General features: G+C 35.9%; 1 protein-coding gene across 2 annotated transcripts; it reads left to right on the top strand.

Moving 5' to 3' along the window:
- The first annotated feature begins 17417 nt into the window (after positions 1 to 17417).
- LOC112189591 (putative E3 ubiquitin-protein ligase RING1a) lies at positions 17418 to 25555 on the top strand. 2 transcript variants are annotated; one of them, XM_040515346.1, is made up of 10 exons: positions 17418 to 17814; positions 17908 to 17950; positions 18398 to 18456; positions 21840 to 21921; positions 22317 to 22455; positions 22997 to 23038; positions 23278 to 23814; positions 23963 to 24070; positions 24403 to 24633; positions 25248 to 25555. In XM_040515346.1, exons 1-10 carry the CDS (start codon positions 17556 to 17558, stop codon positions 25275 to 25277), a joined length of 1530 nt encoding a protein of 509 aa, XP_040371280.1. In that variant the 5' UTR covers positions 17418 to 17555; the 3' UTR covers positions 25278 to 25555. The 2 variants fall into 2 exon arrangements, with proteins under 2 accessions (XP_040371280.1, XP_024184702.1); XM_024328934.2 differs by having other exon boundaries at positions 17419 to 17814; positions 22335 to 22455.
- The last annotated feature ends 276 nt before the right edge of the window (positions 25556 to 25831 follow it).

Raw genomic sequence — 25831 nt, 5'->3', positions numbered from 1 at the left:
AAGTTCCGAAATTGCAATTGTAGCAGTATATGTAGATGATATGAACATGATAGGTACTCTTGATGAAATAAGAGAAACCGTGAGCTACTTGAAATCAGAATTTGAGATGAAGGATCTTGGGAAAACTCGATTCTGTCTAGGCCTTGAACTAGAACACCGAGTTTGTGGAATACTAATCCACCAGTCTGCATATGTCCAAAAGTCAGGTGATATAACATAGACAAAACACATCCTGCTAGCACTCCCATGATCGGTCGAAGTTTGAATGCAAGGAAAGATCCATTTCGTCCAAAGGAAGATGATGAAAAGGTTTTGGGAGCTGAAATTCCCTATCTAAGTGCAATAGGCGCATTATTGTACATAGCCCAATTTACTCGACCAGACATTGCATTCTCAGTGAACTTGTTAGCTAGATTTAGCTCAGCGCCAACGCAGCGTCACTGGAATGGTATCAAGAACATTTTCGATTCTAAAAGGAACCATTGACTTGGGACTGTTCTTTCCCTACAGAGAGACAAGAGGGACCGTAGATAGAACTACAATCCCTAAAACAAATGTTGATGGCAAAAGCGCCACTCCCTACACCGAAACGCCAAATGACGTTTTGGTTGGTTTTGCTGATACTGGGTATCTCTCTGACCCACATAAAGATCGTTCCCAAACTGGTTATGTATTTACCATTGGGAACACGGTGATATCTTGGAGATCAACCAAGCAAACCCTTGTGGCTACCTCCTCGAACCACTCAGAGATCATTGCTCTACATGAGGCGGTTCATGAGTGTGTATGGTTAAAAGCTATCATTACACATATTCAAGGGACTAGTGGTTTGAGTTCTACCACTAAAAAGCCTACTTGCATTTATGAAAATAATGCAGCTTGCATCGAACAAATGAAAGCTAGGATATATCAAGGGTGATAATACAAAACACATATCGCCAAAGTTTTCCTACAATCAGCAACAATAGGGTCTCCTCAAGATTCAAATAAATCAAGTAAGGTCTGAGGAGAATGTGGCAGATTTGTTCACCAAATCACTGCCTAAGGACACATTTGAGAAACATGTGAAAAGCATAGGAATGCGAAGACTTTCCAAGCTCCCTAGATTAATGTAAGTATCAGGGGAGGTGTAGACGTCAAGGGGAGTCTAACACACACACGTCATACTCAAATGTAAAATGTGCGTTGTGCTCTTTTCCTTCGACCAAGGTGTATTTTTTGTCCCACAGGGTTTTTATTGTTACTTGGCAAGGTTTTTAATGAGGCAATAACTCATGCACCATTTCATCTTTGACTTGGCACAAGGGGGAGTGTTAAAGGAAAAACACATTATGTGCCTTCGTCAAAGTGATTGACGGAGAGAGAATCAAGCAATTAGCAATTACCATCAATCAGCATGGATTACGGACCAATCAGTAGTTAATGTCATCATTGTAATTGTTTTTTCCATTGTAATTCTCTCCCTATATAAAGGGGTTATGAAATGAAATGAGTAGACCAATTCTAACTATCATTTTTACTTTAACATCTATAAATACCTACAATTTATTTTACCTCTCACCCCCAAAAAATTATCTTTCATATTTATACAAAGTTTTTCTTCCTTCTTCTCCTATATATAGTATTTGTCTTCCAAAATTTCTTTTATTCTAATATGGCCGCACAAGGTGTAGAAGACATAGATCAAAGTGCTGAATCCGGGATGAGATGGATGAATGTGGAAGAAATTCAATTGTGCAAGTCTTGGAAATATGTCGGCCACAATCCGATTTTAGGTAAAGATCAAAGGGAAAACGATCTATGGGAGGGTGTGAAGCAACACTATGCCACAAATTAGAGTGGAACTGTCAAATCAACTTCAGCTTTTGTGTCGAGATTGAAAAATTTGAAGATAGAACTCTATGAGTGACATTGTGTATTAAGGCAAGCTTGTTATTGATACAAGAGCGATTCGAATACGGCTGATGAGGTATGAATTTGTTGATAAATAATTTAGTTTCTTGATACATTGTAATTAAAATTATTACTTGATGAATAATTAAGTAGTTTTAATGCTGTTTATATTTTTACTAATTGATTTTTATTGTAATTAAAATTATTACTTAGTTAATTATAATGTAGTTGGTGAGCTGAGACCTGTTGCTAAGTTATAATACCAACGTTGTAAAAGTCATGAGTTTGATTCTCACTGACATATGTAAGGGTGAGGTGTAAGGGTGGGTTGGGCTAAGGGTTTAAAAAAATTATAATGCTGTTGATATTTGTACTGATTGATTTTTTTATTCTTTTTAAATAACATAGCTTGAAGAAGCATATAAATTGCGGCATGTCGGGATGATGAAAAAAATCAAGTATCGGTCATAGCGGCATAAGTCATGAGAGATGCGGTTGAAGACACTGTGACTCATCCTGTAGCGTGTTTGCAATTCCCATTCCTTGAGCACTGGACGTTAAACAAAGTAATTTTCTATCATATTTTTGCCTCTTTCTTCACCAAATCTCTCATCGTTTGGTGCACGACCTATTCGAGAACCCTGCCATTGAGTTTGTTAGCAGTTTCAATAACTGCTGCGATCACAACGACATTAGTCATCATCATCTCTTCATCATCTTCATCCCTAGATTGTCGAACCTTTGTCCACAACCTCATCACTGAAATGATTTAAAGAGAGGAAAGTGTGTAATTCTAGAGACATGAAAAAGAAGAAGATTTGCCAAGATCAGATTGTGTGTGAAAGAAGTGAACAATTTTCCTCTATTATTGACATTTTTCACACCAAACATGATCTATTGATACAGACATGTGTCAATACTTGGTTCTTCGTAATCTTATTCAAAATCTTAGATAATTAAGACTACATTGACAATAACCGTTAGATTGAATGGTATGCAAATGATCTGGTTCATTCAAAGTTGTCAGTGGTCACTTCACTCTTCTCAAAAATATTGTTGATGGTTGATTCACTCGTTTCAAAAAAAATTGTTAGTAACTGTCGGTGGCTCATCATTTATCCACCTAAAAAAAAATTATATGTGTTTTTTTTCACCAAAAATAATTAATGATTTTGTTGGTAGGTTATCCATAATGTTCATGTTACGTCACAAACTTAAATTTACTGGTTTACTAGTCATTTGGACAGTAAACGACAATTACATTACTTTCACCTTTGCTTGACACGTTTAGTGGCCCTAAAAGTTGATTTTTTATTCAGATCATATTTTGAGGAAATTTCCTTCATGAAAGCCGTAGAGGACGTTAAACCGAGTCCGTGCATATGTTGTACGTAGAAATCAGAGTTTGTATGCGAAAATTATGGCCTAAAATGTAAAAGTTATTGTTCATGACAACTTTCTATATATATATATATATATATAGGATTTTTACTGAGGTAAGATTCCATTTCGGGAAACCTACCCCCCCCCCCCCCCGGGGTGACTCTCTCCCTCCCTCACGTCGACCTCCTTCATTCTTTCCTTTCATTCGTTGTCATCCGACCAATCGGAGTGCCACCAGACTTTTTGGAACCGTCTCTTCCTCCTCCACACGCCCATAGCAATGGTCATCGTGATTTGGCTGAAGAAGAGAGAATTTGAGCCGAGAAGGTTACTGTAGCAATCAGGGTTTTTCACCGATTTCTTCCAAATCCAACCATCTCTGGCAACAAAACTAGGCTTGATGGAAGCGTCTTGAGACACCCTTGGAGCTCTCCAAGTCTCTTGCAGCGAATCGAAGCATGGAAGATGAATCAGCGATTTTCACTATTCAAATCGGGTACTTTCGGTCAACTTAATTTCCGACCAAATCCAGGTATTTTACTTCGATGTAGTTGAGAAAGTTGTTGGGCTTGTAGAGTTGCACCTGCTAGTGAAATTTGGTGACCGGAGGTGGAGTTGACCGGCGGCGCGTAGGGCACTGTGAATGACACGTAGGGCAAAGATAAATTTATGATTTTAGCTAGTTAAATCATGTTTGCGTTGTAGGTTTTGTAAATGTGTTTTTGGTGGAAATTGCAGAAGTTTGATATCAATTGTGAATTTTTGAAGTTTGGAGTTTCAGATGTCGATTAATAGGAATTCGACCTTTGGATTTCCCTTATTTCCGCTATGGAATGCTTAATCGATGAATTGGTCTTAGTGGTGAAGTTTGGGTTGAATTCGAGAAGAAATGGAGATGTTGGGTTACGAGGAGATTTCGGATTTCGTTTTAGATTCGTATTTAATTGTCGGATTGTTGTTTACGAAATATAATTTTGAACAGGACGAGGTACCGACCCATCGCTCGACGAGGAGGATCCTTACGCTTGGGGTGCCACGTTACCCATATACTGTGAGTGGACCTTTGATTTAAATGATGCATGCAAATATTTTCTGAATTATTGATTTTTTCAAGGGCTAAATACAAATTACTACCCTGTGGTTTATGTCCAAAATTAATTCAGTCCCTGAACTTCTAATTTCATCAAAAACACCTCTGCACTTTCAATTTTGATCTAATATGTCCAATTTGTTAGTTTTTCGACAATTGAGTTATTTAACTTGTTAATGTGGCTCATATATGGCCTATCTTTTATGATGTGGTGTCGAGGTGGTCTGCATAATCAATTTAGGAGTGAGTTCTACTATTAAAAATAAATAGTTTTTCAACAAATAATCCAACTATAACTTGAACGCATAACAGAATATTAATTAATTGGACCTATTATATCAAAATTGAAAATGCATGGGTGTTTTTGATGAAATCAGAAGTCCAGAGACTGAATTGATTTTGAATTATTGAGCATATATTTTAGTTTTGGATTATAATTTGGTTTATTGATTGGTTTTTCCGTCATGATTTTTGAATCTGAGTTTTCTATGCTCGAACTTAGATTTACAATTATAATAATTTTCAATGAATTACTTTCCAAGGTGGTTTCCGGAATTAAATATATTTCTATTTGTTGATTTGTGATTTCTGAAAGATTTTCGAAATAGGATTTCGACGGTATTGTATTTTTCTTGTTTACTTATCGACTTTCAATCTTGGCATTGGGAATGCCGTAGCGATGATTTCAGTTTTGGTTTGTTTTTTATTTATGATTTGTAATTTGGTCTCGCTTATTTCTTGATTATTTATCGGCTTTCGGTTTTGAGTTATTGTTTATGAATTTACTTTAATCTCGACTATTTGGTTGTCGATTTGAGATTAGTTTGACGTGTGGGACACGTCGTTGATTTACTTTATTTTTCTCTTGAGATTTACTGAGTATGGTTGGGATCGTACTCCTATTTTCTATTGCGAGATTTGGGGAAGTTTTATGGATTTATTGGTTTTTAAATGATTTTCTTCACCATACTTGGGTTGATACAAGTTGTTCGTTTAGTTCTCCTCCTCACATGAGTTGCAGTCCAGTGAGCCTCCTCACTTACTTTGTGTTTGTGGGTTGAAGTCGAGGGTAGAGTCTGGGAGGCTCCGACCCAAGTCTGGGAGACTCCATGTTGTATGGTGATATTATCTTCCCCACACCTTTATGTTTAACCAGCGGGCTGGTCTTGTTTTAAGTATTAGATTTTCTATTCTTTCTCATTTCTTGATTTGTGACTAGTGGGGTTAGTTGGTTTTCTTGAGTTCAGCTGCAATCAGATTATGTTTGTCTAAATGTCGCATGCATCAGGTTTTTAAAGGAATAAATATGGGAAAGAATGAAATCCCTTTTTCTTTACAATTACTTATTTTTTTTGTCCACTCATGCTAATGTCTTTATGTGCTTTCCCCCTGGGCCCTTTGTTTTCAAATACCCAGTTCGCAGTATAGCTATTCGTCTTTAGGAGTTGAGGCTTACCACCACCGTTGCCATCTATCCTTCATAGGTTACTTGCTAACCTACTTTGTATATCGTTTTTCTTTTGTCTTTAGACTGCTCTGATAACCATGAGACTTTTGTATTAATATTGTAAACTTTGAGTTGATTGTAAACTTGAGGTAGTTGGATAATTTTGATACTCTAAATTGTGGAGTAGTTCGGTTTTGGGAGCAGGGTGGCTCCAGGGGTTTAAGGGTGATTGTTTTGAAAGTGTATATTGTTTTAACAGGTTTTGCGTTGTCCACTTGTTCCGTAGAATTTTCTTGAAAAGTGGGCCCCGCAGACCTCGGATTTCAGGGTGAGATTTCGAGGCAGGTCTTGTCAGTTCATCACTACCATCTGTTTACATCAAATATATTTCAATTTTACAATAAAAAATTAATAAATTTTTTTAATGAACAGTAACTGACCGGTCAAGAAACAGAACCAGTAGAAACACATGTCCAGTGACAGTGAACAGTGATCCTGACCCAACGAATGAACTTACTCTTAGCCTCTTTTTTTAATAATGTTGTTATGGCTAAACTTGGCTAGAACATTTTAACAAATAAAGAAAATTGGTGGGTTGACATTATTAAAAGAAAATACTTGAGGAAACACTTTTAAACTTAGAAAGCAATTCAATCATTCGTTGGCTTGGAAATGCATCTTAGATACTAGAGATCTAATCATTAAAGGAATGCATTGGATTATTGGTAATGGTAAAGATATCAACTTATATACTTTTAATTGAATCTTTGGTTTTATTTGATCAATCTGGTGAATTAAAATAGTTTAAACTTTTGCTGAAAAAAACACTTCAGTCCCTCGCCTTTTAATTTGACATGTTTACTCCCTGTTCTTTCAGTTTTGCACCCAATAGGTCCATTCCGTTACACTCCGTTAAATTGTGCTGTTAATTCCCTATTTTTAGGATAAAATTACTATTATAGCCCTGACTTTCTCTTTCTTTAATTTTTTTTTGTTCTTCTCTTTTCTTTTTCTTTTTTCTGATTCACACCGATAAAATTACTAATTTTTTTTTATTCTTCTCTTTTATTTTTGGTTTTTTTAATTTTTTAATTTTTTTATTCTTCTCTTATATAGTTTTTTCTTCTAGTTCGCACCAATAAAATTACTAAAATATTTAAATTGTTTTTATTCTTCTCTTTTTTTTTCTTCTGATTCACACCAATAAAATTACTAATTTTTTAATTGTTTTTATTCTTCTCTTTAATTTTTTAAATTATTTTTATTCTTCTCTTTTAAGGACAAAAATTACTATTACAGTCCCTCCCTTATTTTTTTTGCTATGACTAATTTTATTGGGTGTTAATTTAGGTGAGACAGAGTAGAAAAAAATAGTCATAACTTTTAATATGCCTTTTATAAAAGAATTGGCGTGAATCAGAAGAAAAAAATAAAAGAGAAGAATAAAAATAATTTAAAATAATTAAAGAAAAAGAAAGACAGGGCTATAATAGTAATTTTATCCTTAAAATAGAGAGTTAATGGCACAAGTTAACGGAGTGTAACGGATTGGACCTATTAGTTATTATTATTTTTTTCTTCTCCGGCTCACGCAAACACCCAATAAAATTAGTCATAACAGAAGAAACAAGGGGTGGAATGTAATAGTAATTTTTATCCTAAAAGAGAAGAAAAAATAAAAGAGAAGAATAAAAACAATTAAAAAAATTACTAATTTATTGGTGCGGATCAAAAGAAAAAAATGAAAGAGAAAAAAAAATTATAGAAAGCAAAAATAAAAGCGAAGAATAAAAATTATTAAAAAAATTAGTAATTTTATTGGTGCGAATCACAAGAAAAAAAAAATAAGAGAGAAGAATAAAAACAATTAAAAAAATTAAAGAAAGAGAAAGTCAGGGCTATAATAGTAATTTTATCCTTAAAATATGGAGTTAACGGTACAATTTAACAGAGTCTAACGGAATGGACCTATTAGGTGTAAAACTGAAAGAACAAGGAGTAAACATGTCAAATTAAAAAGCGAGGGACTGAAGTGTTTTTTCAGCAAAAGTTCAGGGACTAAATAGTATTTAGCTCATTAAAATACTAAAGATTATGTGGATTTAAATGAATATGTTGCTAACTATATTGGTAATGGACATCAAAATGTTTATAAATTTTCTTCTTATCTTGATAATGATGTGGTAAGACTATTACGAGTATTCCTATCCATTGTTTTTTTTTTAAATAATCCTATCCATTGTTTTGATGTTGGTGATGACTATGTTTAGGGGCCAGTGCCTAATGGAAAATTTTCCATTAAGTTTGCAACCTGCTTCAATGTGACTCTTCTATTCACCCTCAGACCAAAAATTTTAATAAATTTTGGCATTTGAATATCCCTCCAAAAGCCAAAATCATTTCCTGGCTTTTGGTAAGGGATAGATTGAAGACTAGGGCTAGGCTAGCTCTTTATATCAACAATATTGACTCTTCTTGTGCCCTGTGTGGTTCAGGTGTGAAGGATTCAAATGACCTCTCCTATGGCTGTCCAATTACTACTAATATTTGGAGCGTTCTAAAAGAGGACTAATTAGCCATTAAAGATTGCATTCTTATTTGCTGGCAGATTTGGAAGACTCGAAACAATATTGTCTCATCTCGACCCTCCTTAAGTGATTTATGTTGTTGTTTCCATTGGTGTCACGACCTTGATTTTTAACACAAATAAAAATCGATATACAATCCCATAATTATATATGCGTGAACGTTCAGCCATCAATACAAAATACCTAGAAACTTTTTCCCTTTTAACCCAAGTACATATTGATGCCCTGAACCCACTATGTCAATATTGACCCGCTCCATAGAGTCATAAATTACAATGCTTACAAATTAAATTGTCAACAACAAAATAAAACATAAATGCTCCTCAGAGCTAACTACACAACGGAAGTCCTTATCAACTGTAAAGTCACAAAAATGGCTTCCTACAGTAAAGCTGCAAAGACGCTATCTTAGCTTTAGCCCCGATTATCCTAACTTGCAGGATTAACCCCTACACTGTTTGAATAGTATACCGGGTTGTCGCACAACAAACCCAGTAAGCTTTTGCAAACCAGTATGAGTAACTCAAAACAGTTAACACAACTCACACCAGAAATAAGGAAAACAACTCACGCTTTGATTCCTTAAAACACGAAATAAAGAAGAATAACTCACACTTTAATTTCCTTTCAAATCGAGATAAAAAAAAGTAACTCACACCTTGTTTCCTATCAATTGTACCAAAATTGTACCATACAAAACAACCCACACTTGAATTCTATCAATATAACATAGAAAGCAACTCACAGAAATCACGGGATAAACCTACACGAATCACGAGATAAACTCACATGTTTCAATCAAGAAACAAAGCACGAGATAAACTCACGCGATTCAATCAGGAAAACAACTCACACAAATCATGGGATAAACCCACACGAATCATGAGATAAACTCACACGTTTCAATCAAGAAAACAACCCACAGAAATCACGGGATAAACCCACACGAATCACGAGATAAACTCACATGTTTCAATCAAGAAAATAACTCACATAAATCACTGGATAAACCCACAAGAATCACGAGATAAACTCACATGTTTCAATCAAGAAAAAAAACTCACACAAATCATCAAAACATATATATTTCACGTAAATATATATATACATAGTCATCCGCTCTAGTATAGTTTACAGTTAATAAATAACTCTAAAAACGATAAGGTATTCCGTTCATTAATGACCCTTGTAAGATTACTCACCTCGAAACTCCCGTTATGTCTTCAATACAGAACAAAGCAGCCAAACCACCCAAAATAGCTATCCAAAGAATACCTCATCACGTACCTAAGGAATTACAGGTCTGATTCAGTTAACAAATCACAATTTAATAAAGTTTGAATCCCCAAATAGAACCAAAATCTCAAGGTAAAGCCAAATTTAGGCGAAACCACTTCCGAGACCTCCTAAAGTCTCCGGAACACTTCCACGATCGATGTGTCCAAACCACAAGTCGATCGGATGCTCAGATCTTCACATATCGAATAAATCAACTAGTATGAAACTGTAAAAATCATAACAAATCCATTCGAACTCCAAAATTTGCATATTATATAATGAAACGCTCGTATCAACTAGTAGAACATATATAATACCAGAAACAGTCCCCTAGATGGCCAGAACACCGCCGGAACGCTGCCACAGGTTGTGGCGCACTGCCACAGGCCAAAGCTCAATATTTCACAAAACTTCCTACATCAAAGCTATTCATCTAAGTCAGAAAACAAGCATAAAAGGTCTAAAACTACCTCACAACCCGTGGATTACTGTTCAATCCGAGTTGAACCAAGTTTCACGTGAATCGATCCAAACAACCACCACAGATCGATGAAGGAGGCTCATCTGAACTCACCCAAGGAAACTTGAAGCCCCGCAGTCGTCGGAGATCGGAGAACCGATTGGGTCCAATTGCACCAAAGTTCGCCGTCTTGCTGCACCGTCGCAGCTGTGAATCGATGCTAGAGGACACCACAGAGAGGAGGGCACGGTGGAGACGAGCCTATTTGGAGAGTTTCACTGGTAGAGGTTGTCGGAATCAGAAATGTTGGTCGGGTCGAGTTGTTGGGTCCAGGTCGAGTCACACGCAAAGAAGAGAGAGAATAGAGCTTCTAATTTCCGGAAAAGAAAAAGTGAAAAAATGAAAATAGTAAGTTTCCGAAAATGGAAGTTTTTATTTATAAAACTTTCCCAAAACTTCAAATGCTCATAACTTTTACATACGAACTCTGATTTTCGCGTTCCACATGTCCATGAACTCGTATCGACGTATTCTACGACTTTAGTGAAGGAAGTTTTTAGAGAATCTCAACGTATCAAAAGTCAACCTTGAACCCCCCTAAATCCACACTTTTCGAATCAAAACTCGTCCGAAACACTTCCGCTCCGTCCACGACCCACGAAACCATCTAACAACCATAAAATTAATTCCGGAAAATCCTTGGAAAATTATTACGAATTTCCGGGGTATCACAATTGGTGCTAGCTATAGAGAGCATAATTTTTTTCCTGTTATAGCACCACTTGATAGGAGCATTCTAATGCGACGTTTTAATATTTAACTCCCCATATTTTGCTTAGTTATTTCCTTTACTTAATCATTTTTAATTTAGTTTCTATTTTCTAGGTATATCGGAGAAAAGAGGTAAAAAAGTGCATAAATGAGCGTAAATGAAGGATAAGTCGTTTTAGAAACTTTCCTCTTTCATTTTAAGAAATATTTCCTATTTTGTTTTAGGGAACTTTCTTCCTTTGAACTTTCCTATTTCTGATTTTCTTGTTTTAAAGAAGGAATTTAGGAGTCCATCCCATTGAGAACTCTTGAGTGATGAAATCAAGGAAACTTGAAGGACAAGAAAACTTACATAAATAAGGAGGAATTCAAGGAGTTTTCATTTACATAAATTCTTCTTATTTCATGGAGCTAAAAGGGGAGTTATATTCAATATTTATCCTAATTATCTTATTTCCTATTGATTATAACTCTAATTAATTTCTGATTTTTCTTGATTATAGGAGTTCATTGTGTGCACAACTCATGGAAGAACAGGAGTTTTCATTCACATAAATTTTTCTTATTTCATGGAGATAAAAGGGGAGTGTTTATATTCAATATTTATCCTAACTATCTTATTTCCTATTGATTATAACTGTAATTAATTTCTGATTTTTCTTGATTATAGGAGTTCGTTGTGTGCACAACTCTTGGAAGAAGAAATTAGTACAAAATTCTAGGGAAGTTAAGAGGAAGGAATAAAATCAGAAAATACTAGAGAGGAATAAGGGATGTATTTGGTCACTATTCAAGGGGAAATAGATTAGAAAAAAAAAAAAAAATTTGGAGAAGAAATCACCTCTAGATGATTGGCCATGATTGCATCACAAGAGATGAAGATTTCTCTATAAATAGCAGCCATTCTCAACACAACTTCACACACCAATTCTTTCATATTCTTTTCAACATAAAAAAAATTCTCTCCAATCTCTAGTCTTCAGAAGCTCTGCATCTTCAAGCAAGGAGGAGAAGAAGTCATGCAATACATCAAGATCCTAGCCGCCATCCACCCTTGTGTCGTCCCTAGAAGATTGCTTGCTTTCAAGGATCTTCAAGTTCTTCGTCTCAAGGCTTTGTCATTCATCTTTCACGGTGTATTTCATACTTTCTTTTGTTTTCCTTTGTTTAATTGGTAGAGTTATGAATTCTAGTTAACATGACGTTAATGGCAAAGTTTAAAGCCTGTTTATATGTTTTGAAATAAAGTTGTGATTTTTATATGTTGATTTTTATGTTACTTACGTGAGATTGCTTAATTGATTTTGGATTATATAGAAAACTTTTATATGTATGTGTTTTTTGGTGGCCAACTTAGGATATATGCATGTAATTGGAGCTAGATTTAGGTAAACAATTCACCTAATAGTTTTGTAAACCTATTTCATAAGTAGTAAAGGCTTCGGACAAAAGTCGAAATCAATTAAGGAAGATTGCAAATAGATGAACTTTTTCATACTAGGTTGTGCACTTTGGTTGACATCCTTTCTTTGTTCTTCATGAGTTGAATGTGCTCTTGACTAGCTAGCTTTCTAGACTATGATTGCTTGTTCAATAGGATTGATTTAGGTGCTTTCACTTAGATCAATTATTCAAGGAAAGTAAAATATGGGAAATCTTTTGCTTATTAACATTTCACATGGTTAACTTCTTTCTCATGACATAGAAAATCAACTATAGGAATTGTGATTGAATTTGATCATATGAATTTGGTTTTAATCTTTGTACCTGATGTCCACCCTATCTTGTATATGTATTTTACATTTTTATTTGTAATTTCAAACCTAAAACCCCCTTCTTCTTCTTTTTACATTAACTTGTATATATTTTTATTCTTTATTTTATTTTTGTAAATAATACTTTATACATTTTATTAATTCTTTATTTTTTTATGCAATTACAGGTGTACCATCAATCCCCAGCTTGAATGATCCCTACTTATTCTATACTGACAACTATATTGTGTGCTTGTCTTTAACGTATCACCACTCTGCCCTTCTTGATGTGATCAAGCAGTCCCCTCCCTCTATCCATTATATGAAGCTCAACTTTGATGGTCAGTTTCTTCTAAGAATAAAGCAGTTGTGGGCTTCGTCATCCGAGACTCTAATGGTCAACCTGTTGTTGCTGGAGCTTGTAACCTTGGGATTTCTAATGTTCCCCTTGCTGAGTGTTCGACTCTAAAAGACTGTCTCCAATTAGCTTTTCGGTTCAACTACAAGAACATTCTAATTGAAGGTGACTCCAAGCTCATTGTTAACTGTATCAATAATGCATGTGAAATCCCTTGGAAACTCAGGTCCCTTATCTGTACTAGCTTCCCCATTCGAAGAAATTTCCTTTTCTCACTCTAAGAAGTTAATTTCTTAGCAGAGCTATCACCTCTATCAGCCACTGCCTCTCCTCTCTTATTGTTTGGCTCAAGCGTATGCTAGTTGCTGCGATCCCTGCTCTGGACCTAGATTTTCTCAACTTTGGTTGCCAGTGGGCTTTTCATTATAATTTCCTTTTCTCCTTAAAAAAAAAATTGACATGATACAATAATATGAGGTTAGCATGGTGGTTTTCAACTCATAATCATGAGGTCATGAGTTTGAGCAATGGTTGGGAAACTTTTTCAAATAGTGAAATCTACTCATTCAATTAGATGGTGACAAGTAAGCAAGTGAACAGATTCAGATTGGACCTATTGAATCAAAAGTGAAATTTCAAGGATGTTTTTGATGAAATTAGAAGAGCATCAAGGACTGAAGAAATTTTACCGTAGAGTTCAAAGTAGTAATTAATATTTAGTCCTCATTTAATACACTCCCCTTGAAAGAAGGGAATCAATTCCGACGTTTACTAACACGAAAGGGAATTGAAATGAAGTTAAGTCTCACCTTAAAATCAGGAACTCATTCCTTAACACTCTGGAGTTCAAAACCCAAGGAGGGAGAGGGTTGACTTTAGGAATCAATTCCTTCAAAATCAACTCTGATTCATGAGTAACTCAATTACTTCGAAATGTGTCGTAAGTTTAAACCAATTGACAGGAGGAACATCAAAGTTAAACAATAAGGTAAAATTCTTTCGGCAAATATATACAATTATGAAAGATATATATATATATATATATATTATTACAAAAAGTTCCCAAAATTTAGGTGATTCGACATTTTGATTTCTAACATTATAAAATTATCATATTGGTATCTTAAAATTAATCTCTGATATACATTTAGTACTATCCATTAATAACACTGTCGACTTTTCATTTTTGTTTAGGGCATTTCCATCTTTCCCTCTCTTAGGTTAGTTAATTAGTAATTACCCTAATTACTTCTCATTTTGCATATACTAGTACTATTTTTTTTTTTGATAACAGAAAATAACCATTAATCAACAAAGCTTACAATGGGGGGGACATGAACCAAAACCCCAAGAAATCGCGGTTACAGAGACTATCAGGCCAAAGGCCCTAAACTCTAACCACTAGACGCCCATTCCCAATGCTACTTTGAACATATGAACCCGAAAATTCCAGTAAAATCTCGTAATCAACCGCATAGAAGGCAACGTCCTCTTCAACACTGTGTCCGAAGGTACTAGACCACGTGTAAAGGATCGCTTACCAGCAAATCGACAGCAAAAGTAAACCAGAGTTGAACAAAATCGTCCTCATCCTCGGGAATGACACCATTTACATGGCATAACACCTAGACCAAATCCTATCTCAACAGAGTAAGAGACCCACCATAGCTCAGAAGAGTAGGGACTTATTAAACCTAAACAAACCAAACAGAAAACTGATAGGACAAAAAAGTGTGACGATATTATTGAATATGTGCCCCATTTTAGCCTTGTTTCTCCCTTAAGTTTTGTGTTTTGAGTCATCGAGTCATTTTAAGAGTCTTGTAGAGTGTTTAGAGTGAAATAGGCAGAAAACGCAAAATTCATGAAGAATCCTAGCTGGATCAGGATTCCTCACCGTCATGCAAATCTGTGGGCCTTAAGATAGAATTTATGGGAGTATTTTTCTGAAATTAAATTGTTTTAATTCTTTTTATTTTCTCTAAAAGAATTTAATTTTCTGCCCTTTATTAAATCAGGTTGACCAAGCAATGAAGAAGAGAAATAAAGCAGAAAAGACGTTTCAGTTGAGGAATAAAAGAGAAAGATGTTTCAGCTGGAAAATAAATAAGAGAAAGACGTTTCAGCTTGGAAATTAAAAGAATTACCCCATTATGAGAGGATTTAAGGCCATAAAGGAGACGTTTCAGCTGGAAAAGCCAACCAATACTCCCCTATAAATAGGCAACATCCAGAACATAATTTGCATCACTTCCCAGCCAAGATCACTTCCTGGCCAAAAACTTTTTCGAGACTCTGCCCAATTCACTCCTCAAACCTCCATCTCCTACAAGACCGTAACCACCATCCATCCATCAATCTACGAAGCTCTTCGGCGCTGAGTCAAGGACGCTCCACCACCATAGCAGAGACAAGTTCATCACCTTGTTGCTAAGCCGCTGAGGAAAGCTTCAAAGTGTAACTATGACTCTACTTATAATTTTTGTTTCGGTTTTGTGTGTTTCAATTTGCGAGTTGTGTAATTGGAGACACGAAATTTTCAGAATATTTTTATTAATATTTTTGAGATTTTCAGTTTATTATTGAGTTAATTTCGAGAATTCTTTTATGATGCATGTTACAATCTTGTGCCCTTTTACGTGTTTAGGTAATTTTCAGAGTTAGGTTAATAAGTTTGCATGCTAGAATAACGGTGAGAGTTCTTGTGTGTTTTCTTAATTTACCAAGAGTAATTGTTATTTGTTAAGACGCTGAGTTAAACAAGTAGCAATTAGTTCTAATGGGTGGTAAAAACTATGTTCAATGGTTAAACGATTCTGGAAATTACGTTTTAAATTCTATGTGTAATGGTTAATTTGCACGTGTGAGTTGATTCGACGGTTAGATAATACTACTAGTTAAGAGAATTACGCTGAGTGTTTTCGAAAATTAGTAGTATTAGGCTTGGTAAGGACTTTTCCGATCCAAGCCTACATTAGAACGAATCAGATAAATGGATTGATCCGCTGAGGCTTTTCATTTTGGCTCTTATCTAGGCATTTAGGTGGGCACATTTTTGTAGCATGTTGAAATGAATTTTCTGTTTTTACACTTAGTAATTTCGGAGTGGTATTGGTCTAGGTTAGGGAAGTCGATCATTGTATATAGTTTTATTTGTTTTGTTTTTATTTTAAGTAGATTAGGAACCAAAATTCAAAACCCCCCATTTTATTATTTTATTTGTTAATTGACCTTTTTGTGTAGGTGTACCCTACAATCCCCGGACTGAACGATCCCTGCTTATCCTATACTGACAACAACATTTTGCAGGGTTAAATTGTGAGGCTATTTCAGCCGAACCAAAAACCCTAATGAAAAAACAACTAAAACCAAAACAAATTAAAACCATGCAGCACCAACAAGACCCAAAAACAGAGGCCCAACCCAACCCCCACTTCCCCCAACAGTAATCCAACAATGCCGCAAACCGTTCCCGCCGCCGGCGAGCACCATCACCACCACCTTGTGGCCTCACTGCATCTTGATATCGCCTCTCTACCTTGCCAAAAAGCAAGCAAAGTCTACACCCAGTTGACGACCTCATCCAGATCCAAAACCATAACAGAAACAGATCCCAACAGGGATCCCATCTGCCGCGATTTGACCGCATCCGCCATAACCCCAATCGCCTGGTCGATGACACCATAACCCACTGCTGGGAAGAAAGAATCTGCCACAACCCCAGAACCGCTGTCGCTCCCGATCCGAGAGGGACATATCGAGATCGATCTGCCCAACCCGAGATCGAGAACCCACCCTCCTCCCTTGGACCACGTCTCTGCCTTGAGGACCCGCCACTAACCATCAACGACATCCCCTCCCGGGCCGGAACGCAATGGCGAGATCGTCGATGGTGTTCGGCCGGGAGAGAACGAGTAGACTCCGAGTTTACCTTCCCTTCTTCGCGCTTGGGGCGCGCTTCCTCACGTTCGCGAAGAGTCTCTGCGCTTAATGCTTACTTTTATATATACTAGTACTATTTATACTTGATTCTTTTCTAATTTTTAATTTTTAGTTACTAATCAGTGACTAATTATCTCAATTAAGATGATAATTGATCTGTGAGGGGGTCAAGACAAAAGTACTATTTTTCCTTAATGTTAATTTTTTATTTATTTTAAAACTAACCTTAAGTAATTTTTCCCAAACAGTAAAAAAAAAGAAAAAAAAAAGAAAGGAAAAAGAAAAAGATGATAGGGAGATGGAAAGAGTCAGCAGAGAGAGAGGGCCGTCCAAGAAGGGAACATGTGCCTGCCTTTTCTCCATTCTCTCTCTTTCCTCGGAATGTGAGTATCGTCCCAAAACCATTTATTTAATACCAAAATATTAATTTTCATTATCATTTAAAAAAGAAAAGAAAAGAAAAAAAGAAAAAAGCGAGTAGACGACTACTATAATAGAGCCAGCGAAAGCCGCTTCTTCTTCTTCTTCCTCTCTCGTCCAATCTTGTATCGTGTTACAGAGGGAGAGTGTGATACATCCATCGATCTCTCAATGCCTGCCCAGAAGCGTTCCTTGCCGGACAACCTCACCGACGATGACGACGACGACCCCACACCTCACCACCGCCACCGCCCCAAGCAATCTCGACCCCAAGATGAACTCCTACAACAACAACAACAAGAGCAGCAAGGAGACGTAGTAGTAGAAAAACAACAACAACAAGAGGAGGAGGAGGAAGATGAAGAAGAAAACGACGACGTCGAAGAAGAAGAAGAAGAAGATGAGGAATACGATCGAGATGAAGTTGACGGTTACGTATCATCTCTCTCATTTCTTCATCCTCGTCCTCCTTCCCTTACTTAGATTGATTGATTTGACAACTTACTTAGCTTTCATTTTGCAGATTATGACGGAAGCCCATCCTCTACCTCTCAACAAAACCCCGAGTACTCTCTCTCTCTCTCTCTCTCTAGTTTCGCACCGCGCCTACATTTTGCAAATAGTTGTTGCTTAAGCCTCTTTTGCTACTTCATTGTTTTCGGAGGCTACTGAGCATAGTTGTACAATTTCGGATTTCGCCACCATTTGCGAGCAGCTTCTCAGAGCTCGATGCCTTGAATGCTGATCGGATTTCAACTTCTGATCTTATGCTTCTAGTGCTTTTTTGAATCATTGCATTAGAATTTTGACTGGTTTCTGATTTTTCTATTCTCCTGCACAGTTCCGGTTTTATTAGTTTTCTTGTACACTGTTATTGATGGCGTGGTTGTGTATGAGTTGGTGGTATTGGACAATATTAGGTCCTCCAACTAGTTTATCTAAATTAAACTTTTTATGGATGAAGATAGTGCAAAGTAATAATTGATCCTGCCAACTTCGTGTTTCCCTTTCAGATTTGTACTTGTACAACTGGCAGATATTCGTAAAGATGTACACTGCCCAATATGTCTCGGTAAGTTCTGCTTCTGAACCTTTTGAATGGAAACATACCATGCTTTAAAAATAGAGATTTATCATATATGTGTCGTCTGGTCGCAACTCATAAGATGGACAGGTCTTTATTTTTCTTTTGCTTTTCAGAAATCATAACTGATAGAGTAGAAAATAAGAAGTCTAATTCAGTAATTCTGCATATTTACTGTTTACCTAATAATTCATATACATATTTACTCATAATTCATATGATTTTGGTTACTGCTGTACATATGGGTGTTACTTGAACTGGATATTGTAAGCCAAATCTTTTCCAGAGCAGGAATAATCTGGATCTGATCACAACGTTTGCAAGACAAATACAAGTGTATTGTATCCTAAAACCAAAACAAACTTAGAATTTGAGAAAAAGATAATATTGATATGTTCTATACATGAACAAAGGGAAGGTGGGACATCAGTTCAAGTACTGAGAAAAGCTGTTTTCTATGGTTAGCAAACAATATGCTGTTAGCAGAATGGGGCAGGATATGTGCCTCCTTGAACTGCGCTCCTTTTACTGGGTTTATATACCTGCTATAATCAGTAATGGTTTACTTTGAGAAGAAATCATTTCTAGTTTTCCTTGTAATTCTTGATTCCTGATTATGGGCGTAAATAACAAAAGAGACACTCAAGGGTGTATTTAGCTGCACACACAGCTTGAAACTTTGAAAGAATTCCAAATGATTTACGTAAGACAGGGTTATAGGTGGATACTTGTGCTGATTTCAATGCTTTTTGGACACTACCTTCCATATACCATCTTCAATGTTGATAGTCAACATGCTGGATATTAACTACTCCAACTGTCATAATATAAAGATGTTAAGATTTGTAACAAAAGTGGATAGAATGTTTGGTGATTTGACAATTCTCTATTGACAAACAGAAATACAAAAATCCATAGGGTAGAGTAAAACTGTCTATCTAGCTACTCTATGAGGGATTGTGAAGTTTTGAAGAATAGTCAGTTGTGGATCTGTGATAGGTTGTGATCTGACCTGCTTTTTACATATCTCTCGTTATTTTGGATGGGATGCTGCAAGCAAAGATAATATAGCCTAATTGACTGCAAGTCAACTATGACCCTCTTTAGATCAGATAAAGTCACTACTGTTTTTAATTTCTTCTAGTGGTTTTCCCGGTCACCGAGGATGATAGCCCACACAATGAGTGCTTGCTGTGGGGCCCCTCAATCTTATTTGCATCATATGTAAGGCAAAGCGCTTTCCTTTAAGAATGCATCTGGTTCCATCTTTCTTTCGTTAGTTAACCCACCTTTCTCTACAAGGGATTGTAGTAGTTCTGGGAAAAAGTCTTTATTAATTATTAGATTACCCAAAATCTAAGAGTGCTTGGGTGTGATGGATACTCCATATCAGCAAATACTGGTTTCAAGTACATTCGTCTTTGCAGTACATTAGGGAAGTGAGGACTTGTTAATCTTCAGACTGTGATGAACATTGAGTGCAGAAGGGAGTAAGAGCTAGTTGTCATGTGTAATTGTCATAAAACATGTCATTTAACTTTATTTATGTTATTGTTATAGTTTAACCTTCAAGAGTAATTTTTCAAGTCATGTGCTTATTTCTGAAGAAATTATACTTTTCATTTTTACTTGTTAACTACTATTTTCAAAATGAAATTGAAATCAAGGGCAAGTTCTTTGGCACTGTTGTCTAAAACATCACTCACGGTTTGGAAGCATTTCACGTTTTTCATTAGACTAAAATCTATTTGTTGAATTTGAAAACTTTGATGAAGTAGAACTTTGATACTATTTCTGTTTTCTGTAGTTTTATTGTATGATTTTTTTTTTAATTTTAATTTTTAAGTTTGCTAGAGATTTCTGTGGATGCATTGTCACCTGTTTAAGATTTCTGCCCTTGTGTTGATAGAAGTTTGTTTCTCATAAAAATGTATTTATTGAACTTTAAATACTGCCCATATTAGATATACAAACCCACTTTCGAAGGATAATGTTTAAGCATGAAGCAAAGTCAATCGGGAGAAGTCAAATTCAATTTGAGTTCTAGGGTGGTTATTGCTTGCATGGTGGAGGACCTAGTCCCCTCGACTCTCATCCCTCCCTTCCCCTCAGTTGAAAAAAAAAAACAAAACAAAAAACAAAAAACAAAACTTTATTGTTTGATCAAAAGACTAGATACTTTAGGTTTGAAGGACCTAAAGTCAGAAATAGAAATGTGTGGAAGTTCAAGCAGTAATAAACTGCAAGTTTGCAATACTCAACTTAAGGTTAAGTTCTTCATGTTTTGTGTAGTTGATAAAGTAAAGTTTCTTTTTGTTTTTAAGTGGTCTCTTTGTTTTTGGTAACTTTGAAGTGTGGTTGCTGAAACAAAATTAGAAGCTCCTTAGAACTATACTTATAAAATATAAAAAGAAAAGAACTCTATTTCCTTGCCAAATGGTAGCATGTTCCGTGGGTCCATTGAGAGTATCTAGCAGAGATCTCCTGAAGTACTTCCTGGCCAGCGAGAATATAAACAGAGCCAAAGATCACCTCAGCTTGGTTCATATGTTCAGATATAGCCTTCCTTTTTTTTTTTTTGAAGCAAAGGACGACAAATTTTATTGATGAATTAACTTGTACAAGAAGTAGAAAATAGTCCATCAAGTTCTGGAGGGACATGCTCGCTCCATGAAGCTTGTGCACCAGACAACAAAGCATACTTAGCCACCTTCTGTGCTAGTTATTCGATTCCCTATAAACATGAGAAAAGAATGATCCTGCTAGAGAAGATAATAAAGAAGAAAAATCATCAATAATTCTGCCAAAATCTGAAGTATCCTCACCTTCAGTGCATAGAGCTTGCACAGATATTACCTTCCTGGTTTCTATTGCCAGCAGAAATGTGGGTTTTAGGTTTACCTTTTATTAAATCACAAGTTATATAGTGCCATCTTCTTCTTTAGGACATATAAATATTTATTGAACTCAGAACATAAAAATTAGGTGATCTTTTAGTATATTGAAAGTTTAAGAAGATGAGCGGTATTGTATTGATTGGATCCTTTTCTAAAATTGACACTGTTTAGTTTTAAATACAAATTGAATTGTATTGACCTTCCAAGACTCTAAATTTGTCAGCTTTAGAAACTACATGTTTTCTGTAGAGGTTCTCATCAAACACCACGACTCCACGAGCCATTTGATGTGATATTGCTAGTGGTACTAGTAGTAGTACTGTTATTATGGTCTGGTGATATATTTGAAAACCAAAGCTGATTCTGCTTCTCCTTTTATTCGTCGTTGCATATTCATTTACCTTTTATCTTGATTCATAATGAGTTATGAATTCTGATAAGCCAGACATTGATCAATTTCTTTTGCATGGACAGGGATTATTAAGAAGACACGGACTGTAATGGAATGCCTACACAGGTTTTGCAGGGAATGCATCGACAAGTCAATGCGAATGGGGTATTGAAAACTGTTACACTAACTTTTTCTGATTTTTTGTAATAGTGCTTTTCTTGAGTTTTTGATCGGACAACTGAGGTGCTAACTAGACCACATTTTCATGTGGCTGTTGATGTGGCTTTAAACATTGGACTAACATCTGTGGTCTCTTCAGCATTGTTCAGTTTACACCAATGTTTATATGCCACATCCACTGCCACATCATGTAGTTTTCAATGAGGTATAAAAAAATGTGGACTGTTGCATTATTTCATTTCTGCTCATCTTGATGGTTAATTTTGTTTATCGGATTGTTTAGTACTAAACACTGTCCATCTTTCTCCACACCGGAGAAAAAATAAGATATGATTTACTATACATATTTTGAGAACCAATCAGGATTTTTATTTGTCTAGCTTCCTACATAATTTCAGGAACAATGAGTGCCCTGCTTGCCGCACACACTGTGCCAGTCGACGGTCTTTGAGAGATGATCCAAATTATGATGCCATAATTGCAACATTATATCCAGATATTGAGAAATATGAGAAGGAGGTATAAGTTGATTAGCTTTTGTATACTTTTTTATTTTTATTTTTTATAAGAAAAGAAAGCTTGTGTAACATTTTGACATAAGTTCCAGGTTTATAAGTATACTAAAGCCCTGATTATCAAAGGATAAATACTTCAAATTAGTTTCATAGAATTAATTATTAATAAAATAGATTTTCTATAGAAAGACTGAGTAAGAAGACCGTCAGAGTTTCTTAAACTATACATATTTAAATGAAGCATAACAGATGGGATTTTTTTATTAGATGATTCATAGATATATGCTTTTATTAACTTAAAGTATAAATAATTTGAATTCAACGCGAAAATTACTTTCAATCAAGAAGATGGAAACAATGTTAAAAGGAAAAGTGATAGAAAGAGAGAGCTTAAATCATGAAAGAGATGGCAAGAGTGCTGAAAGAGATAATGGTAAACGGAACAATAAATTCCTCAAAACGTCACTTTTCTTAGAAAGTAATCTGGCCAGAAAAAAAAAGTTATGTTTTTGCAGATCAGCTATTTATTCATTGTATGGTTTCAGGAATTGGCTTTCCATGAAGAGGAGAGGACTCGAAATGAGCAGGTTAGGTTCATAATTGAGGATCTATTAGTTAAGATTTGGATGGTGCTGTCTTCTTACCTCAGAATTCCAATATATACAAAAGATCTGAATATGGGACCTGACATGACCCCCAACCCAAGGAAGAAAGCAATGGAGCAAGTGCAACAGATCCTATTATATATCTATATGTTTTTCCCCGAATAGGTATTGCATACTGACAGGTTTATTCCTGGTGTTCTGTTTTGTTGCTTCAAATACAGATACAAGCATCAATTGCCCAAATATTCCAACGACAATCAGAAGCTTTAATCAAGAGACGCTCACTTGGCAAAGATACCCAAGATGCATATAATATGAGATCCCTGCGCAATAATCGGAGTGGTCTCCGAAGGAGAAGAAACTCTCAAGCCACTGAACTCCAAGGGTTTGAAGACAATGAGGATGAAACTGACACTAGTAACTTGGGCACAAAATCGCCTTCAGCTGAAGAGAGACATACTGAAGTGAGGCCAAGACGGCTAAGAAGACGGACAGGATTTCGATCATCTCAGCCTTCATCATCTGTGACCAATTCAAATGGAGGATGCACTGAAAATGATGTAGAAGTGAGCCGAGAGAACAGGGGAATTTCACCGGGTCTTGTGTGGAGCTCTGAAATGCTTGCTTGGGGCCGGGGTGGTGCTCGGAGTCACACTCGGCATGGCATTGCAAGCGGTTGCAGCAATAAGAGTTCTCGAAGCACTCGCTTATCAAAGTTGGTCGATTACCTTCGGAACCTCAAGGAAAACAATGATGAGGTATAGGGACATGCTGTTCAGCAGATGGAAAAAGATATTCTAACTACTTTGGCTTTTACTGAGCACCACTTTGATTAGAATTACTATGTTTTTTTTTTTTTTTTTGTGGTTGCATCTCCTCTTTGATGAAGTCTTTCTCTCTCTGCAGTTAGATGTTCATCTCATGCTTATTTCTTTGGATAAAAGATGCACACCAAACTTGCAGCAGCCTCACCTTTGCTGTAGGCCGAGTTTGTCAGTCAAGCACCTTTGTGAAGTAAGATTTTTTTTCCTGATGTTACTAATGTAAGAGTAAAATTTGTTTTGAAACTTGCTTTGACTATGGATAAAGTTAAAATTTCGTCATGTGACTTTTGGACTCACTATGTGTGCACAGATCTGTGCCATATGGATCTGAGCATGACTCTTTGACTGTGAAACTCACTACTCATCCCCTGTACCTCATCCTTTACAAAATTAGTCGTGTGCATAATATTGATAGAGAGCTAGCTTAGATTTCCTGGGAGTTTAGTTTCTTTCTGGATGATGTTTTTCTCTTGGTATTAAACTTCTTTGTTTGTTTAATTTTATCATGTATATTTTTTACAGTATGTTGCTCGTCAAACACCTTTGCAAGCCGAAGAAGTTGAGTTGTTCTCAGTTAATGGACACCACAATTCCAATGACGAAAAATTGACTGATCACCCATCAGTGTTAATGAATGATCTGGATTCAGTTCCCCTTTTGGTTGATCCATGCAGATATGATTTGCAAATTCTGCAAGCAGAAGAAACTTTGGCAGGGATTAAAGCCAATTGCACTTCCAGTAGGGACCGCTTGGTGAGTATCCATAGAAAAGGTCTAGTGCATGGGTCTATATGTTTGTTTATCTTTACTTTTTTGTATGCTAAAGACTTTCAGTTAGAGCTTTATAGAAAATTCAATCGACCAAATAAAAATTTTTATGGTTGGAGTTTTGTCTCTGATTTGATAGAGGGAATGTTGTGGCATAACATTATGCTGTGGATTTGAGTGTTTTGAGCTTAAAGTGTGAGAACAGAATTTATGCTGAGACTGGCAAAAACTTTGTCTAAAAGATAGAATGTTTATGGTAGCCGTGTCCATATGGCAGTATTAGTTTCTGCATCCATATGTGTGCACAGATCCTTGTGCCATAATGAGTTAGTTTCCACAAGAAGAATGCAAGCTTGTTCACCTTCCTTTTGGGTTTCTGCATCCTATATGTCACTGTTTCTGCTGTAAATTATTTAAATGCTTGTTCACCTTCCTTTAGAGTGAACAGTAAATGCATCCTATATGTCACTGTTTCTGCATCCTTTTGAGTGAGTTTCTCTTCCAAATAGTTTGCCATGTTGTGTTGCAAAATTGGAAAATCGTGATTGCTGGCAACAGTAGTAAAAATATACTGAGTTGGTATCTTCTGCTGTTTTCAGATTCTAGCATACAGGCGGAAGGAGATCTAGTTAGGAAATTGATTTGGATGAGAAGATTGTTGGGTTAACTGTTGATAGAGTTGTTGTAAATGTAGTCAAAGATATCTCTCACGGGATGCATTGATCCCATTTGAGAGGCATTTTTCTTGTTGTATAAGAGAGTAAAACATCTGTTTCTAGTATTTGTTGTAGCACATAACAGGCTGTTTCCTTGTATAAGAGACATTTTTCTTGTTTTTCTTACAGCTGCATAACAAACAGGCTTTTCCTTGTAATACTCATTTTCTATAGAATATTTTTTCCATTCACTCATTTTCTTTTATTTTTATTTTTATGTTAACTAATCAACTTATATGAAATTGAATAAATAAAAACAAAGACTTGTATTAACTACGGGAGAAATCTTTTTTATGGGAGCATGGCACTGACCAGAAATTTAGTTTCCTGAACAAGCCAGTACCGTTTTCTATGGGTGGCATGGGCTCATGCATGAGCCATAAAGCCTCCATATTCACTTTCAGAGTGACGTCAAAAGTTCATCTCAAAAAAAAAAAAAAAAAGAGTGACGTCAAAAGCATAACACA

Source organism: Rosa chinensis, chromosome 2, assembly GCF_002994745.2.
Source record: "Rosa chinensis cultivar Old Blush chromosome 2, RchiOBHm-V2, whole genome shotgun sequence".
NCBI classification, from domain to species: domain Eukaryota; kingdom Viridiplantae; phylum Streptophyta; class Magnoliopsida; order Rosales; family Rosaceae; genus Rosa; species Rosa chinensis.
The sequence above is the reverse complement of the archived record's forward strand: the minus strand, read 5'-3'. Positions and strand labels throughout refer to the sequence as shown.

What these genes read in the sequence shown, in the direction of transcription:
- LOC112189591 (XM_040515346.1), top strand. Translation starts at nt 17,556, where the DNA reads ATGCCTGCCCAGAAGCGTTCCTTGCCGGACAACCTCACCGACGATGAC. An exon ending in ACCTCTCAACAAAACCCCGA is followed by an intron (nt 17,951 to 18,397) that starts GTACTCTCTCTC and finishes TTTCCCTTTCAG; the next exon opens with ATTTGTACTTGTACAACTGG. An exon ending in CTTCCAGTAGGGACCGCTTG is followed by an intron (nt 24,634 to 25,247) that starts GTGAGTATCCAT and finishes TGCTGTTTTCAG; the next exon opens with ATTCTAGCATACAGGCGGAA.